General features: G+C 48.4%; 1 protein-coding gene across 7 annotated transcripts in view; it reads left to right on the forward strand.

The window, feature by feature from the left end:
• The window catches only part of DMPK (DM1 protein kinase), a 77012-nt gene that overhangs the window by 27966 nt on the left and 29704 nt on the right, over nucleotides 1-19342 (forward strand). For 5 of the 7 annotated variants that reach the window (XM_033158436.1, XM_033158437.1, XM_033158439.1 and 2 more), the window contains exon 1: nucleotides 4213-4372. The exons of 1 other annotated variant lie outside the window; for it this stretch is intronic. In XM_033158436.1, the coding sequence (XP_033014327.1) occupies nucleotides 4213-4372 (160 nt within the window). Of the gene's footprint in view, nucleotides 1-3796; nucleotides 4373-19342 lie in introns of those variants that run through there. One more of the 7 variants, XM_033158435.1, reaches the window with a different exon arrangement.

The following is a 19342-nucleotide window of genomic DNA, read 5'->3' on the forward strand; positions in this document are numbered from 1 at the left end:
CTCTCAATAGTCTCCTCCGCACCATAATTCAAAAGCATCAATTCTTCGGCGATCAGTCTTCTTTATGGTCCAACACGGCTACTTACCTGTAACTCCCCAAGAGTTGTTATCCCAGGGTAACAAACTCCTGTTCACTCAAATAACAGTCTTTTGGTCAGCCCCACCAAGCCACTGCTACTGGGAGAATTTGCAGAGTGCTGAGTTTTCTTCAGGGAGGGAATGATGATCAGCCCCATATGTACACACACTGGAGGTTGGGGGGGGAACCACACCCTTTGTTACAAAAGCCCTTAAAATGAAACAAGTGAAACAGAGGCCTCTGATCTTGCCTCGCACATGTCAACTCCATGTGGACCAGTGCCGAATTTATGTATACGCTAAACAATCTATAGCTTAGGGCCCCACTCTGTTGGGGGCCCCAAAAAAATTTAAAGGAAAAAACCCAGGATGTACATTTCCAACATATAGGATTAAAAAACCAAATAAAACCTAGATACAGCAACAGTGTTTTGTGTTGTGTATGGACCTATTAGGTCCATAAATTACCATATAGCATATATTCAACACAAAAAACGGCAGCAATTTGTCGTTGACAAAGGACAGCTGCATATTACCTTCAGTAGCTTAGGGCCTGATCAAACCTAAATCCGGCCCTGATGTGGACTCTGATGTACAGCTCCCCACCTGACACAAAAGTAAGCCAGCGGGAATAGCTCAGTCAGTAGAGCATGAGACTCTTCATCTCTGGGTCGTGGGTTCGAGCTCCACATTGAGAGAAAGATTTCTGCATTGAAGGGGGCTGGGCTAGATGACCCTTGTGGTCCCTTCCAACTCTTATGATTCTAACCCCGCTCTTCCTCATCCCTACTGCTGCCCCCAGAAAGCCAGGCCACTGCTTTCTGTCCCTTGTCTTTGCTTCTGACAAGAGCACCTTCTTTTCTTCTAGAACTACAAATCCTCTGTAAAATGGCCTTTAGGGGAAGGGCTGTAGAAGGTCGCTGGTTTAATCCCCAACATCTCCAGTTACTCTCCCACTCCCTCGAAGGCATGCAAAGTTTTGTGGAAAGGGGACCCCTCTGGAGAAAGAGGGTTTGCGAAGGACTGGGTTGGAGCGAGTCTCTGTGGGCCTGGCCCAATCTCATCCCGAAAGGGAGGGTGCCAGCTGAGCTGCCTTCATGCAGCCAAAAGTCCTGCTTGCTCCGTCCCTCGATTTAGGCTCCAGGAATGTCTCTGTTATTCTAAACTTAGCTCGGTGGAGACCGGCCAGTGGAACAAGGGAGGCGGGGTGGGGGTGGGGAGGGCGCTTCGGGCAGCAGAGCTTGTGGCCCCGATCCCAGCATACCAATCCTACTTTAGACCCAGATTGAACATCGCTACATTGGCTCTCCAGGCAGCCTTACCTGGGAGGTGCCAGGGGTTGAACCTGGGATCTTCTGAACACAGAACATCAGGAGAGCCTGGGTGCTGGATCAGGCCAGTGACTCATCTAGTCCAGCAACACAGATGGAAGCCCTCGGACGCAAGCATGCAAGGCATCCACAGTACAGTACTTCCCGATTTAGTTAATTCGTTGGCCCTTTTTGTGGCTCTGCCTATCTGCAGAGTTAAGACCATGGTGCCAATGGCAAGTGCTATATGGCTGAGCTGAGGCGCACCTCTAAACCCTCTCAGTGGCTCCATGGGTAGCTGGTGTGGGGTCTTCTGGAGGACTCCAGTTCCCATCACTCCCAGCCAGCATGCTCAGTGGTGAGAGTGTTGGGTACTCTTGCCCTAGATGTTTATACAGTTGTGGTGTCGTCAGAACCTGCGACATTTGGGAGCTATGGGGGCTTCCAGACTGCCACAGTTTTCAGGTGGGGGGCCCCCCAACAAAATCAACAACCCCACCCACCCACCTGCAGCAACAACAACAAAAATAGGGTTTTTGTGAGAAGGGTAGAAAAATGCCCAGGAAAGTGTCGGATAACACAACATCGTATAACCTCCCAACAAATCAGAACTAAATAGATGACCCCGTCTGACCTGAGATGAGTAGGTAACAATTTATGTTATGAGAATCTGAGGTATTTCTTCTTCTCATACTTGCATTTATAGAACTGCTTTAGTTTTTGTATTATATAGACATTATGTTTTGTATCTTGACATGTTCGTTACATTTCAATGCTGTAAACCGCCTGTGGTCTTTTGAAGAAGGGCAGTATCTAAATTTAAGAATAATCTCCACACAAATTTAGGTGGAACAAATCAGAACGAGTGCTCCAGAAGCAGGTCATCGACGGGGAGAGACCCGAATTTCAGCTTTGTTTTTATTTGTTTTATTTCTTATTCGTTCAAACGGTCTGCAAACTGCTTATAAACCAAAATAATCTCTCCAAGCGGTGTGCGGAAAAGACCGCACAGAAAAGGTAAAAATCGGTTAAAACTAAAGAACCAGACTTTCTTCCTGGAAGAATAAGGGGGGTGGGTGGGATCTTTGCCAGGCACCAGAAGTTGTTTTAACAGGAATGCCCAGTTCTGAGCCTGCTCTGTTTGGAAGAAAGTCCTGTTCCCAGTTTGCGGGGAGGGGGCCTCCTTCGCAGTGAAGAGAAAGGGGGGGGTGGCTGTCACAAAAAGCAGAGCTTCCCTTGCCCTTTCAGGTTCCAGGGTGGGGAATCGGGTGGAGAAGAGAGATTCTGATCAAGGGCCAAGCTGTCTAATCCTGCTTGCCTGAAGCTGGCTCCATCCTCCCTGAGCCCCACCATCAGATTTCAGAACAAAAAAAATAAAATAAAATAAATTCCTTGCAGTAGCACCTTAGAGACCAACTAAGTTTGTTCTTGGTATGAGCTTTCGTGTGCATGCACACTTCTTCAGACACACTGAAACGGAAGTCACCAGACCCTTAAATATAGTGGGGAGGGGTATTACTCAGAAGGGTGGTGGGAATGAGTGATCAGCTGATAGGTGTGGAAAACCTGTTAATAATGACTGCATTTTTACAGGGAAAGGCAAGGGGTGAGATGGCACCCATTCCCACCACCCTCTGAGTAATACCCCTCCCCACTCCCTCACTATATTTAAGGGTCTGGCGACTTCCGTTTCAGTGTATCTGAAGAAGTGTGCATGCACACAAAAGCTCATACCAAGAACAAACTTAGTTGGTCTCTAAGGTGCTACTGCAAGGAATTCTTTGTTTTATTTTGTTTTGACTATGGCAGACCAACAGGGCTACCTACCTGTAATCAGATTTCAGGTTATAATGGAGCCTGGGGTCTAGGGGGACTGTAGTGGAGCTCTGTTGCTGGGGAAAGGGAGAGAGAGAGGGAGAGAGAGCTGAGAAGGGGTTAAAGAGGAGTCCAGCCTCTTGGCCTCGAACTCCATTCCTGGGGCCTTTAAATGGGCATGGGGTTGTTTGTGCCTGCGGCTGCTGCGAGTCCCTGGCACAGAAGCATCGCGGGCTGGGCAGGAAGGGCAGGGTGTGGTCAGGAGAAAGGGGGGGAGAGAGGGGGGCTTTTCTGGGGTTAACTGGTGGTACACTGAGCCGGGGGGGGGAGACAGGACTTTGTAAGTTGGCTCAGGAGGGCCACTGCCAAAATTTGCGCAAGGTTTTGTTTTTGCAGTGCGCAGAAGGGGAGACCGGGGTCTTGCATGTTTATAGGGCCCGGACGCTAGGGGGGAAAGGTTGGGTGAGCTTGTGGGAGAGCTACTGGTGAGAGGGAGGGGGCGAGGGGTATTTGTCCATGTGAGAGAGAGAGTGGGGGCAGGGGAGGAGCGTTGGGGGGGGTGTGCTTTCGGACCAGAGAAAAGGAGGAACAACAGTGCGCGCGAGGCAGCATAAAGGACGGAGACAGTGGCGTGTGCGAGAGAGGAGAGCGCGCAAGTCCCATGTGCGTCCGGCGAGAAGGACTGGCAGTTCGGCCAGCGTGAGAGAGGAGAAACTCTGGGAAAGTTTGTGCGGGGAGGAGGCTGAATGTGAGACAGAGAGAGAAAGAGTCACGCGCGCATCTCCAGCAGCTGCCAGAAAACTGCTCTCTCCATCCTGCCCGCCATTCTGGACCATCCTGTGGACTTCTAGAAGCCGGGTTGATCGCCCAGGAAGGAGAAGACTGTGCCCCCCATGGGGCAGGGGGGTGCCCGCCTGGCATAGAGGACCCAAGCCAGGGCGGCTCCTGCCAGCCGTCCCTGGATGTGGCTGGAGGCACGGCAGCCGCTGGGGTGCCCCCCGCCCCCGCCATGGCTGCCGAGGTGCGACTGAAGAAACTGGAGGAGCTGGTCCTGGACCGGAGCGCTGTAGGTCTGGAGACCTTGGTGGACCTTCTGCTATGTGTGCACCACGAGCTGAGCACATCGCCCCTGGCCCAGGAGAAATACATTATGGAGTTTTTACAGTGGGGTGAGTCTGCCAGATCCTTGCTGGAATCCTTCCTATCCAGGCTTGCAAATAGCCACTGGCCCGGTAGCCAGACAGGGAAGCCTTTTCAAAGTAAAAGAAGAAAAAAAAGAGGGAGATAGTTTCCTTTTTTCTGTCGATGTGCCACAGCCAACCTCCTTAGAGCTAGTAAAAATGGGCTTGTGACTTTTTTTTTTTGGACATACTTTCTCAGCTTTATTTACCTGTGCCCAGATCCCACAAGCTTCCCTTCAGTACTGGAATCTGAGGCCCCTTTCTCTCTCCCAGTGACAATTTTACAATTTTACAGTTGCCTTGCCGGTCTTTAGCAATGGTCTTATAAGGTTGGCTTTCCCCCTGTCGCTTGTCTCCAGCTAGAGTGATAGACTGCCTCTGTTCCTAGATGTTCCACTTAGCTATCACGGTCAATAGCCATCTATAGACCTCCGCTCCTCCTCCTCAATGGGTTTGTTAAACCCCATAAAGTCATTCCACGTTACTGTTCCGGTTTTGCAGAGGGTGGGGTAAACCAAACCCCTGGAATCACGCGATTTGCAGATTGGGCTGCAAAACCAGTGTCTCCTATATTCTTGGCAGTGACACACCCACCCATTTCCATCTAAACTTCGTTTGTTCTCTTGCCGCCTTGCCCAATTTAGAAACCTGGTTAGCTCTTGCACACTCTGTGCTGCTTCCTTTCCCGGCCTCCCCCTAATAGATATTTCCCCTGTGCCTTGGTTTCCCTCTTGTCCCCCTACATGCTCAGCTTTCCTCCTCCTTTGTGATGATCTCATCTTTGCTCCGCTGGGTTTGCCAGTGAGTAGAGCCAGAGCTCATACTTTTAAGAACCTCCTGCAAGGCGTGGCCTCTGTATAGACCTGTTATTGATACTAATACCGGTAGCCCCACACTTCCCACCCTAGGCTGGTGGTCGGCCTGCCATCCAGGACCTCTAAACCTTGTGAATCAGGTCCAACAGGATAGCTCAGCTGGTTAGAGTGTGGTGCCGATAACGCCAAGGTTGCAGATTCGACCCCTGTATGGGACAGCTGCAAATTCCTGCATTGCTGCAGGGGGTTGGACTAGATGATCCTCAGGGTCCCTTCCAACCCTGTGATTCTATGAAAACAGGCTAGCCCCTACCCCTGCTGGCGTAAGTTAAAAAGAGTTGGACTAGGATTTGGGAGTCAAGGGTTCACATCTCAACTTGGCCCAAGAAGTTTGTTGGGAATTATTGGCTAGTGTCTCTCTCTGGGTGGATCTACACACGGGGGAGTGGGGGGAACCCGCTATAAATAAGTCATAAATTAAATTGTTACAACAAAAGAAAAAAAACCCGTATATAAAATCTCATAGAAAAATTTTGTGCTCTACAGCACCACCTGGTGTTGTGTGTTTATAATGCATTTAAAACACTGTTTTTTGTTTTTTTTTACTATTGTAGCTGAGTCCTCTCAGCCTAGCCTACCTCGCAGGGTTGTTTTGAGGATAAAATGAGAGCTATGTAAGCCAGTTTAAATTCCTTGGACGAAAGGCAGGATATAAATTTAAGAATGCTGCCCTGGGCTCTTTCGGGAGGAATATCAATTGAATGAGTAATATAAATGAAATCCAGTAATAAATGAAATAGCATGTTGAAGACCCCAAAAGGAAAAAAAAATCTTTTGCAGTTGACAAGCTTTTCCTGGCTGGTTGCTTGTGGTCGATTTCTTCCTCTCGTTGGTGGTGCTGATGGGGTTGAGGAGTGGGGAGCCTCCCCCCCATTGATAAAAGATAGATCAACGAATTGCACCCAGAAGTTCCACTAAACTTAACACCGCCATGGTGCGTTGCAGGGGGTTGGACTAGATTGACCGTTTGGGTCCCTTCCAGCTCTAAAGATTCTGTGATGGGATCTCCTTTACACCAAGCAGGGTCTTTTTTAAAAAAATAAAGAGAGAGAGAGAAAGAGAAGGGTCTGGTGTGACTGAGAGGCTGGGGATAGGCATTTGTGCAAAGTGGTAGGCTCTTTGCCTTCAGTTCGCAAGGAGATGGACCAGAATGAGGTGTGGAAGGCTGGATTTCTGCCTTTGATTTTTGTGGCTTCCCATCCCATGCTCACGCGCACCAAAAGTTGTTTTCTCCCTTGACTGGTTAGGCCAGAGCAGGCTAAAGGACCTGCTCCTCGTGTTCCTTGATTCTCATCAGCCCCACTGTGGCCAGAAATTAGCCCGGGAGGCAGGATCTCTTCGAACTACAGATTTGGAGTTGGAAGGGACCTCCCAAGGTCCTCTAGTCCAACCCCCCCCCCGCAGTGCAGTTCTTCACTTTGAATTTCCCAGGTTTTTCACGCAGCGGATGCTTGCATCTCATGTTTTATTGGCGCTTGGTTGTTGACGCTAGTTGCATTTTAGAGGACTGGCAAATTCCCTGCTTGTCCCCCCCCCCACACACCCGCATTTGGTGTTTCATTTAAGGTGCTTTAACCCCATTGCCAGCTGCTTAGAGTTGCGTTCCAGGTAAGTACACTGTTTCGGTATGTCTTCTTCAGTTCATAACTATAAAGAATAGCAAAACAAAATATATACATATAAACAATTATATCATATAGGGGATAATGCTCAGCATCAACAAGAGTCCAGAATAAATACAGTCAGACCACTACTCCACGCAAGAAATTTTGTTTATCAAGATATGATTTTTTATTTCTCTTCATAATGTAATTTTTCTCTGACTGTATTTTTTCTGGACTCTTGTTGATGCTGAGCATTATCCCTTGTATGATATAATTGTTTATATATTTTGTTTTGCTATTCTTCATAGTTATGAACTGAAGAAGACATACCGAAACAGTGTACTTACCCGGAATGCTGTCTTCGTTGCTTATTATTTGACATTATAAAAAGTTTGCTGTATATTATTTGACATTGCAAGAAACATTTTGCCCTAGCATTGGTCTACGTGTTGCCTTTTTTCATATTCTGCTTGAGACTTGCAACACAGGGGAACCTTTTTTTGCATAGAGCTGCGTTTCAGCAGGAGCGGCAGAGAAGCTGCCCGCAGAAATAAATAAATATAGAAACAGGGCATATTCGAGAGGGCAGGGGATGCAAGGCACTGAGCTTGTTGCAATCAAACACACAATGCCCATACCGTATCCTGCCTACAGTTCAGCTGACTTCATTGCAAAGTGGCCTGCTTTTACTCTCGGGTCCCTGTGCGGTGACTCCTGAGGAAATCAGGTTGCTGGTAAGATATTCCAGCTCCCTTTGCTCAGATCTGTTTGTTGTTTGAGTGCCCGGCCTGCAGGCCTTGAACAGCTGTGAATAACGTAATGGGGTTTTCGCCTTTCTTTCCTTTGAAGTGTACAGAAGCTGGGGATAGGAAGCTGTCTTCTTCTTCTTCTTATTTAAATAGAAGCGGGTTTTAATACCAGTCGTATTCAGGGTGCCATGCCTTTTTAGGGTTTAGTTCTGGAAATCGGGTTAGTTCCTGGTGGGTATCGGCACCCGGCGAACTGTTGCAGCTGGAAGTTGCGGGGGACGCAGTTGTGCGCCAAGAACAGGGGTAGGCAACCTAAGGCCCACGGACAGTCTGGGAATCAGTGTGTTTTTATATGAGTAAAATGTGTGCTTTTATTTAAAATGCATCTCCGGGTTATTTTGGGGGCCTTCCTGATGTTTTTACATGAGTAGAATGTGTGCTTTTATTTAAAATGCATCTCTGGGTTATTTGTGGGGCATAGGAATTCGTTCAGTTTCCCCCCCCCCCCAAAAAAAATATAGTCCGGCCCACCACATGGTCCGACTGTGGGACAGTGGACCGGACCACGGCTGAAAAAGGTTGCTGACCCCTGGCCAAGAAGAAACCATGAGCTGCCCCTACCCCTTCCTGCGGTAATTTCTGCCATGTGCGAATAAATTTGAAAGCGGTTAGTCAGTGCGGTGTAGCGGTTAGGGCAGTGTTTTTCAACCACTGTTCCGTGGCACACTAGTGTGCCGCGAGATGTTGCCTGGTGTGCCGTGGGAAAAATTTGTTTATTTGATTCCTATTCAAGAGAATTACTTTATATATAGTCAATATAGGCACAGAGTTAAAATTTTTAACATTTTCTAATGGTGGTGTGCCTCGTGATTTTTTTCATGAAACAAGTGTGCCTTTGCCCAAAAAAGGTTGAAAAACACTGGGTTAGGGTGTCAGACTAGGACCTGGGAGGCCCCGGGTTCAAGTCCCCACTTGGCCATGAAGCTCAGAGGGATGACTTGGGGCGAGTCTTTTCTCAGACCAGACTACCTCGCAAGGTTGCAGTGGGGATTACTTGAGGAGGGGGAGATTCGTGTGCGTCACGCTTTGAGCTCCTTGGAGAACAAAAAAAATGTGGGATATAATGGCAAATAAATGAATCCATGGAATCTCCAGGGCTCAATCTAAAAGTTGTTGCAGTTCAAGCATGCCTGGGATTTAAGTGTTTTGATCCAGAGCCCGCCCACCCCCCTCTGCTGAACCCAGGCAGGTATGACTCATGTGCGAAGGAGGCTCTTAATTACTGACTAGCGAGAGAGGCACTTTGCACATGCCTAGGAGTGGGCTTGCTCCTGTTTGGACGATTCCAGAGCTGAGCCCTGGTACTGTGGAACGGAGCCCTCAAAGTCCTTGCTGACATTTGACGGACGTATAAAAAAGCCTTTTCAATAGCACGCGCCAGCGATCAGGAGTCCCCGGCTACATGTTTGTTTGTGTTTTGTGTTTTGTTATTTTAAAACAAGGGGCTTTGGAACTGCAAAGGGAACTTCCTGGAAAACCGCGCTTTGCAAAGAGGACTCCGGGGCAGCGCGGTGGCCGTAGTAGGCTGTTATTTGTTGTCCTTGTTCGGTTCCCTCGCAAGCTTTGTGTTAGCTGCAGCAGAAAGGGGAGAGAGCGGGCAAGGGAGGGTTGTGTGCGCTGCAGACTGTTCTGGTAGCTTCCTTTTCAACACCGCCGCCACAGCAAAGCACGCACGCAAAATCCCACCCCCTCGGCGGTGCACAGACTGCCTTTTGTGGACAAGATGGCATAGCCCTACCCCCTTTACCAGGGAGATCCGGCCGTGCGTGTTCCTGCGACGGCCGGGGCTTGTGTGAGATGTTGCTTGGGCCGTGGAGACTTTGCAAAAACGCCATAAAAGGCTGCCTGCTATAGATATGCACTCTCTGTGTGCCCGTTTGGCTCCTTCGCTTCGTCTTCCTCGCGTCCTCCTCCTTCTCTTCCCCCCCCTCTCCCTGCTCCCCACTCCCAACACCATGCTATTTGGGGGGGGGGGGAGGCTCAGTTCCAGGCCTAACACATGCTTGCAATCTCTGTTCATTTCTGTGCCATTAATTTCCTATCATAGAATCATAGAATCCTAGAGTTGGAAGAGACCCCAAGGGCCATCCAGTCCAACCCACTGCCAAGCAGGAAACACCATCAAAGCATTCCTGACAGAGGGCTGTCAAGCCTCTGCTTAAAGACCCCCAAAGAAGGAGACTCCACCACACTCCTTGGTAGCAAATTCCACTGTCCAACAGCTCTCACTGTCAGGAAGTTCTTCCTAATGTTTAGGTGGAATCTTCTTTCTTGTAGTTTGAATCCATTGCCCCGTGTCCGCTTCTCTGGAGCAGCAGAAAACAACCTTTCTCCCTCCTCTATATGACATCCTTTTATATATTTGAACATGGCTATCATATCACCCCTTAACCTTCTCTTCTCCAGGCTAAACGTACCCAGCTCCCTAAGCCGTTCCTCATAAGGCATCGTTTCCAGGCCTTTGACCATTTTGGTTGTCCTCTTCTGGACACGTTCCAGCTTGTCAGTATCCTTCTTGAACTGTGGTGCCCAGAACTGGACACAGTATTCCAGGTGAGGTCAGACCAGAGCAGAATATAGTGGTACTATTACCTCCCTTGATCTAGACGCTATACTCCTATTGATGCAGCCCAGAATTGCATTGGCTTTTTTAGCTGCTGCATCACACTGTTGACTCATGTCAAGTTTGTGGTCTACCAAGAATGTGCCATTGTGAGAATGGCACCAAACTGGGATGGGTAGCTCATGCTGCAGAAGACAGAATCGGGATTCAAAATGACCTTAACAGATTGGTGAACTGGGCCCGAGCTAATAAAATGAATTTCAGTAGAGACAGATGTAAGGTTCTGTACTTAGACAGGAAAAACCAGAGGCACAAGTATAAGACATGGGACACTTGGCTTACTAGCAGTTCATGTCGAAACAAAAAAAATAAAATAAAATAAAAAATCCTTCCAGTAGCCCCTTAGAGACCAACTAAGTTTGTTCTTGGTATGAGCTTTCGTGTGCATGCACACTTCTTCAGATACACTGAAACAGAAGTCACCAGACCCTTATATATAGTGAGAGGGTGGGGAGGGGTATGACTCAGAAGGGTGGTGGGAATGGGGGATTGGCTTATAGGTGTGGAAAACCTGTTGACGACTGTTAACGACTGCAATTGGTCTTACAGGAAAAAGCAAGGGGTGAGATGGCTAAAAATAGCTTTGTCATGTATAAATAAATTATTCTATTATTCTATAATGAGATAAGAATCCAATGTCTCTATTCAGACCAGGTCTCTCCATGGTTTTAAGTTTGGTAATAAGTTGCAATTCAGCAACTTCTCTTTCCAGTCTATTTCTGAAATTCTTTTGTAATAAGACAGCGACTTTGAGATCTTGTATAGATCTTCAGTCTCCCAGGACATTCTATACAAGATCTCAAAGTATAGATCTTCAATCTCCCAGGACATTCTATACAAGAATGTTTCAGTGTAGCTGAAGAAGTGTGCATGCACATGAAAGCTCATACCAGTAACAAACTTAGTTGGCCTCTAAGGTGCTACTGGAAGGATTTTTTAAAAAAAATTATTTTGTTTCAACTATGGCAGACCAACACGGCTACCTACCTGTAACTAGCAGTTTATGTGAAAAGCATCTAGGGGTCTTGGTGGACCACAAGCTTAATATGAGTCCAAGGTGTGATACAGCAGCAAAAAAAGCTAATGCTATTGTAGGCTGCGGCATCAACAGAAGTCTAGTGTCTAGAGATCAAGGGAAGTAAAAAATGTAAAAAGGACCCCTGACAGTTAAGTCTAGTCGCGAACAACTCTGGGGTTGCGGCACTCATCTGGCTTTACTGGCCAAGGGAGCCGGCGTTTGTCCGCAGACAGGTTTTCCGGGTCATGTGGCCAGCACGACTAAGCCGCTTCTGGCGAACCAGAGCAGCGCACGGAAACGCCGTTTACCTTCCCACTGGAGCGGTACCTATTTATCTGCTTGCACTTTGACGTGCTTTCGAACTGCTAGGTGGGCAGGAGCAGGGACCGTGCAATGGGAGCTCATTCCGTCGCGGGGATTTGAACCGCCGGCCTTCCGATTGGCAAGCCCTAGGCTCTGTGGTTTAGACCACAGCACCACCCGCGTCCCACAAGGGAAGTAATAGACAGTCCCACACTATTCTGCCATGGCCAGGCCACACCTGGAATACTGTGGCCAATTCTGGGCACTACCATTTACGAAGGATGTTGACAAGCTGGAAGGTGTGTAGAGGAGGTCAACCAAGATGATCAAGGGTCTGGAAACCAAGCCTTATGAGGAATGGTTGAGGGAGTTGGGCATGCTTAAGCCTGGAAAAGAGGAGACTGAGAGGAGATATGAGAGCCATTTTCAGATATTTCAAGGGCTGTCATATGGAAGAGGGAACAAGTTTGTTTTCTCCGAGTCTGGAGGGTAGGACTCAAAACAAGAAAGGAGATTCTGGCTGAACATCAGGAAGAACTTCCTGTCAGTAAGAGCTGTTTGACAGTGGAACGGCCTCTGTCAAGAGGCGGTGGACTCTCCTTCCTTAGAGGTTTTTAAGCAAAGGTTGGATGGATTAGGCAGGGCAGTCTCTTAGGCAGGGTTAACAGCCCTCTTGAACACAGGGAGCTTCCCTATAACCGAGTCATATTTGGGGAATACCAAATTCAGCCTTGACCACACTGACCGGCAGCAGCTGTCCAGGAAATGCCATGGGCGGGGGGATTGAACCTGGGATCTGCATGCAAAAGATGCTCTAACCACTGAGCTATGGCCCTGCCTCAGCAAATGACCAACCCTATAGGATACTGAAGGCCAGCAAGCTGCCGATTATGTATATGATTATATTTTTGCTCCCTTGGTTTTCAGGGGAAATCATTCGGATTTTCTGAAGCAGGATTAAAATATCGGTTTGAGGAGGGTGGAAGGGTGCATAGTTTCTTTTTAAAAAGCAAAAAGGTTAGTAGGATGATCCCGGTGCTTTTTTTCCTTTAAAAAAAATGTTTAGGGGTACTCTCATTTTGACTCAAGGAAATCACCATTTTATAGTTCGAATTGGGGAAAATATATACAGTGAATGGACAAAAGTACAAAGATTCACAAGATGTTTAGGGGTATGCGTACCCCTGCATCCTCCCAGGAAAAAAAACATTGCATAATCCTATGTATGTTTAGTAGGCCCTACAGATTTCAATGCAGGAATCTTTTGCCCAACGTCGGACGCGAACCTTTGGCTCTGAGATTAAGAGTCGCATGCTCTCTCTCTCTCTCAGAGGGACCTTTGGGTATATATTGTAGAACTGTAGAGTCCAGCAACCTTTGCTGCCAGGGGGCAAAAGGCACTCTGCACGTGCTCCGGAGCATCCTCTCTGGCGGTGTTTCTGCAAAAGCCCCGTGGCTGAGGCCTGGCACAGAAATGGTTTCTGAGTGCGAGCCCCACCTTTGGGCTTCGGCAGGCTTGAGTACTGAAAAAGTTTCCATGCGCAGGAATTCCACAAACACACACACACAAAAACCCTCTGGCCTCCCATGCTAGAATGCAAGAGAGTCTCCGAGGGCCCTGGTTGGAATCTGAGAATTGCTGCAAGCCCAGATTCCCAAACCATCATCTCCTGCCCGAAATAGGAAGCCACCGAAAGGGGAGCAAAGCAGCTGGTTTCAGACAGAAGCTGACAAATGCCCTAGGCAGCTTGGAAGGAAGACTTCTTTCTTTCTTTCTTTCTTTCTTTCTTTCTTTCTTTCTTTCTTTCTCTCTTTCCTTCTCTCTCTCTCTCTCTCTCTCCATCTCTTTCTTTCTTTCTCTCTCTCTCTCTCTCTCTCCATCTCTTTCTTTCTTTCTTTCTTTCTTTCTTTCCGCCCTCCTAGATGGAGGGTTGGGGCTTTTTTGGGGGGGGAAGAGGGGTTCTTTTTTTTAAGTACCCAAAAATATCAAGCAATCGGATGTGTTGTGTGTGCAGCTTTGTACTGCAGGAGTCTGAGCGAGGCCTTAGTAGGTCGCAGCTAACAGATTCACAGACACTGCATCCACCCATCCAATACTTTGGGGGCTGCTCAGCTGTTTGTGTGAAACAATTCTTGCAGTTTCCAGTTGGAACTCCCTGCCTTTTGATATCCGGTCGAGCACTTTCCCTATTCTCTTTTTAAAGGGTAAAGGTAAAGGGACCCCTGACCGTTAGGTCCAGTTGTGGACGACTCTGGGGTTGCGGCGCTCATCTCGCTTTATTGGCCGAGGGAGTCGGCGTTTGTCCGCAGACAGCTTCCGATTCATGTGGCCAGCATTGACTAAGCTGCTTCTGGCGAACCAGAGCAGCACACGGAAACACCGTTTACCTTCCCGCCGGAACAGTACCTATTTATCTACTTGCACTTCGTGCTTTTGAACTGCTAGGTTGGCAGGAGCTGGGACCGAGCAAAGGGGGCTCACCCCGTCGCGGGGATTCGAACCGCCGACCTTCTGATCAGCAAGCCCTAGGCTCTGTGTCCCTTGTTCTCTTTTTGGGCAACTGCTAAACACACTGGTTTGAGCTTCCCAGATGTTTAGAAAAATTCGATGTGAGCTTTCATCTGTTTTTAGTCCGTGGTTATTTTGGCTTTTGGAACATCTCACGTTATTGCTGCCAGTTCTTCCTAGTGATAATTTTATCGTTTTTCTAAACCTGCCTTGAGGTCTTTTTGGTTTTTTTGTTTGTTTTACAGCCAAGCAGTGTATACATTTTATGGAAGAAGATGCAAATAAATAAAGCATCCCAGGCTCAGTCCCTGGGAGCATCTGCAAGGTGGGCCTGAGATCAGAATCCCTGCCTGGAACCTTGGAGAGCGGCTGCCAGTCAGTGCAGGCAATGCTGAGCCAAATGGACCAATGGTCTGATTTCTCCCATCCCCCCATGAGCCATTGCCAACCTGGCGCCCTCCAGGTTCTCAGTTCCAGGGTGCGATCCTGCCATCTATAGCCATAAAGGATCTCAGATAACAGGTGACAGGAAAGACCTGTACATGGGACTGCGTGGAAAGCTGCTGCTGGTCAGATTCCTGGGCTAGATGAGTAATAGACTCATAGAATTGTAGCGTTGGAATAGACCACAAGGGTCATTTGGCTAACACACAGCAGTGCAGGAATCACAGGTAATAGAGGACTGCAAACTTTCATTGGTTGATCAGTACAATAAAGTTGATTGGCCTTTTAAACTGCATACAAAGACCTGGTTGCCCGGGTCATTAATTTCAACATCAACAGAAGGATAGTTTCCAGTTCAAGGGAAGTAATAGTATGACTGTATTCTGTCTTGGTCGGACCACACATGGAGTCCTGTGTCCAGTTCTGGGTGCCACAATCTAAAAAGGATATTGACAAGCTGGGAGGTGTGCAGAGGAGGACAACCAAGGTGATCAAGGGTCTGGAAACCAAACCTTATGAAAAACAGTTGAGGAACTTGGTTCCTTTTAGCCTGGAAAAGAGGAGACCGGGAGGAAATATGACAGCCACCTTCAAATATCTCAAGGTCTCTCACATGGGAAATGGAGCAAGTTTTGTTTTCTCCTGCTCCGGAGGGTAGGACTCGAACCAAGGGCTTCAAACTACAAGAAAGGAGATTCTGTTCGACAGGGAAACGGACTCCCTCGGGAGGTTGTGGACTCCCCTTCCTTGGAGGTTTCTGAGCAGAGGTTGGATGGCCATCTGTCATGGATGCTTTATCTGCGATTCCTACATTGCAGGGGGTTAGACTAGATGACCCTCGGGGTCCCTTCCAACTGTACGAATCCTTGGCCGTTTGTTCTCAAAGAGGACTGTCCCACCCACCCCAACGTCACTGGGCAAGCTTGGCTTGGCAGGAGGAGATGCCAGTTGGCCCCTTGGCCTTGTGCCGCGAGGCAGTTGGCCGTGCCTGGAATTAGACAGTGCTTCTCCTAGCTCAGCAAGAAAAGGAAAGAGTGACTGGGGTGGCGGTCGACGTTTCAGCGTGACAGCAATGTAAAACATCCTAACAAATTTTAGAAGCTGGCCTGGAGAGGGAAAAGAGATATGGAATGCAGCACATCTGCAAGAGCAGGAGGGACCTGCTGTTTTCAGTACATCACCTTGCAAGAACCTCCTCCTTGCCTTCCTTCCTTCCTTCCTTCCTTCCTTCCTTCCTTCCTTCTTCCCTCAATGTTCTTTATTCTTCAGACTCAAATCCAAAGTTTCATTAGCAGTGGTCTTTATTCTTCAGACTCAAATCTTGAGTCTTGATTTCTGCCATGGATTTCTTCCTGCTGGAAATATCTTTTCTCAGGGGAAGGAGAACCCGAGAAAAATCCTAATATGATTCTCTGCGGACTGATGAGGCGAACGCTTGGGTCGTGATGGCTTCATCCCACGTCTCCGGTGTGTCCACCTCATCATTCCTACTTTGGGACACCATCGCTGTTTATTGCAGGTCCAGGCAGCCTGGTTGGCCTTCAGTAGGCAGAGAGGGAGAAATCCACAAACCAAGGGGACAGCATCAAACAGGACCTTACAGTAAAACGAATCAAGCCGTTTAATAATAGGTTGAAAGTGGACATCATTCATTGTAAAGAATGAATGGAAACAGTAATCTAAAAAGCCCTTTACGTTCAGAATGCTATTTTGCTCATTCTGTCTACTTCCTAACGTTATCTCAGGGCTCATCCATATCTCAGGGCTCACTTCTGTTGGGTCCAGGGGTTTGTTCTGTTTGCCCCATGTTTGCTAGGCATGGGTCTGAGAGGTTTTCCCTTCCATCCCACCTCTCCCCCCAGGAAAACCTGCTCTTTACCGCTGAATCAGAACAAACATCCATCCCTGATTGACATTTCTTCCATCATCGGTGGGTTTCCCCATGGAAAGTGGCAGGATGAAAGAATAAACCTCTATGACCCGCACCTAGGATAAATGGAATTGTGGATGATCCCTAAGTCAGTTTTTTTTTAATATTTTTTAAAGAAGAAGATACAACTAAAAAACTTCAAAACTATTTTGAGATTGCAAGGGGTAGTAATTCTCTGGACAACATTGTATAGGGACCCTAGCGCTCCCAGAAAGTGTTCCTATAATAACTTTGTGCTTTCGCTCTGGAATAAGACGTTATTTTCGCCATTACAGGGGTACCTCGGTTTACAAACGTAATCCATTCCAGAAGTCCGTTCTTAAACCGAAACCATCCTTAAACCGAGGCGCGCTTTCCCTAATGAGGCCTCCCGCCGCCGGTGCCCTTCCACCGTTCGGCTTCCGTTCTTAGACCGAGGTAAAGTTCGCAAACTTTCCGGTTTTGCGGAGTTCGTAAACCGAGTAGTTCGTAAACAGGGCTGTTCTTAAACCGAGGTACCACTGTATAGCAAAAATCCCCCTTTTATTTTTCACTTGTTGGGTTTCCCCCTGAAAGGGGCAAGCCCAGATGAAATAGAGCTGGGGTGTAGAAACCGGCATTTTTACATCAGATCTGCAAAACAAAACAAAACAGAAAACTTTGCATGCTTGAGAAGTTCCCCTCTTGCAATAAGCACCTGCCTGGGCGATGCACCCTAACAGGCTTCCAGGCAGGTAAGACTGTGGCAGAGGGAGAGCTCGCTCCTTTTCTGGGGAACTCTTGAGATATCCCGGTGCAAGAAAGGCCCTTTTCCAGCATTTGGGGCATTGAGAGGGAAGAAGTGAAGGCCGTCAGTGACGGAAGCGACCAAGGTGGATTCACAAAGTGGGGTTTCTCAGACACCCCGGACTGTAGCGTTTTCGCTCCTCAGGTGACGCTGAGCAACAGCCGAGAGGGGGCACACCCCCTTTCTTGGCACACCCCCAAACAGGGCCAGGTGTCCCAGCCATTGCTGTGCTCTGCCAACTTCTGGTGCCGGACCGAAAAGTCAAAAACGGGTTGCCGAAAGAGATCAGAAGCGTGTTGGAATTGGGGTAAGACCGGGACTTTTGTGGTGGCAGTTCCTGGGGTCCGGCTCTCTCTCGGCTCCTGAAAGGCAGAGAGGATAAACAGTTGGTGCTTGTTCACCAGCATATACCGAAACTCTAACAAATGCAGCCAGCCTTGCCATCTTGCTGCAGCTTTCAGGCTTGAAAAGAAGTCAGATTTTTGCATAGAGCTGGCAATTCAGCTGACAGGTTGTCCTCAAGAGACACTGCTGGCTCTGGTGGTTTTTTTCCATGAGGCTTTAAGGAAAAAACCCCCCCCAAAAAAACACAACAACATTGTTGCTTTTTTGTGTTGGGTGCAGGAGGGAATAGGAAAAATGTTACTAATATTAAGCCTTGGCCTTTCTGGCTTCTCTTGTGCTACATGTTCTCTTGAAGAAGAAAGCCTGTCCTGTTCTCCATCAGAGCCGCAGCGTCTGAAAGCAGATGGGATTGTGAGGAAGCACATATATTGATAGAGGTGGAAGGGACCCCCAAGGGCCATCTAGCCCAACCCCCTGCAATCAGAGGCATAGGAAGGGGACCGGGGGGGGCAGACCACCCCAGGTGTCATCGCTAAGGGGGATGACATTTGGCGCGCTGGCAACTCCCATGCCTATCCCGAGCCGTCGAGGGAGGGGGGAGCTGTGCCACTTTGCTGACGGCCTTCCCCCCCCCTTTCTGTTTCGACAGAAGAAGAAGAAGGGTTTGGATTTGATTACGAGTCTACCGCTCTTAAGGGAAGTGGGTGGCGCTGTGGGTTAAACCACAGAGCCTAGGGCTTGCTGATCAGAAGGTCGGCGGTTCGCATCCCCGCGACGGGGTGAGCTCCCATTGCTCGGTCCCTGCTCCTGTCCACCTAGTCCTAGTAGTTCAATAGCACGTCAAAGTAGATAAATAGGTACCGCTCTGGCGGGAAGGTAAACGGCGTTTCCGTGCGCTGCTCTGGTTCGCCAGAAGAGGCTTTGTCATGCTGGCCACATGACCCGGAAGCTGTACACCGGCTTCCTCAGCCAGTAAAGTGAGATGAGCGCCGCAACCCCAGAGTCAGACATGACTGGACCTAATGGTCAGGGGTCCCTTTACCTTTACCGACCGCTCTTAACCACTACACCACACTGGCTCTCAGCTCTCAGCCACTCTGGGTGGCTTTCAACAGAACTTTAAATGCAATAATCTATTAAACATTAAAAGCCTCCCTAAACAGGGCTGCCTTCAGATGTCTTCTAAAAGTCTGGTAGTTGTTTTTCTCTTTGACATCTGGTGGGAGGGCATTCCACAGGGCAGGTGCCACTACCAAGAAGGCCCTCTGATAGTTCCCTATAACTTGGCTTCTCGCGGTGAGGGAACCGCCAGAAGGCCCTCGGATCTGGACCTCAGTGTCCAGGCAGAACGATGGGGGTGGAGACGCTCCTTCAGGTATACAGGACCGAGGCCATTTAGGGCTTTAAAGGTCAGCACCAACACTATGAATTGTGCTCGGAAACGTACTGGGAGCCAATGCAGATCTATCAGGACCGGTGTTATGTGGTCTCGATGGCCGCTCCCAGTCACCAGTCTAGCTGCCACATTCTGGATTTTCCGGGTCACCTTCAAAGGTAGCCCCACATAGAGCGCATTGCAGTAATCCGAGCGAAAGATAACTAGAACATGCACTTTGTTGAGAAAGTCCACAGGCAGGTATCAAATCCAAACTCTTCTTAAAAGTTTCGAACGAAGGAGAGTCCACAACCTCCCAAGGGAATCCTTTCCACTGCCAAGCAACTCTTACTGTCT

The sequence above is a fragment of the Lacerta agilis genome, chromosome 8 (assembly GCF_009819535.1).
Source record: "Lacerta agilis isolate rLacAgi1 chromosome 8, rLacAgi1.pri, whole genome shotgun sequence".
Classification (NCBI taxonomy): domain Eukaryota; kingdom Metazoa; phylum Chordata; class Lepidosauria; order Squamata; family Lacertidae; genus Lacerta; species Lacerta agilis.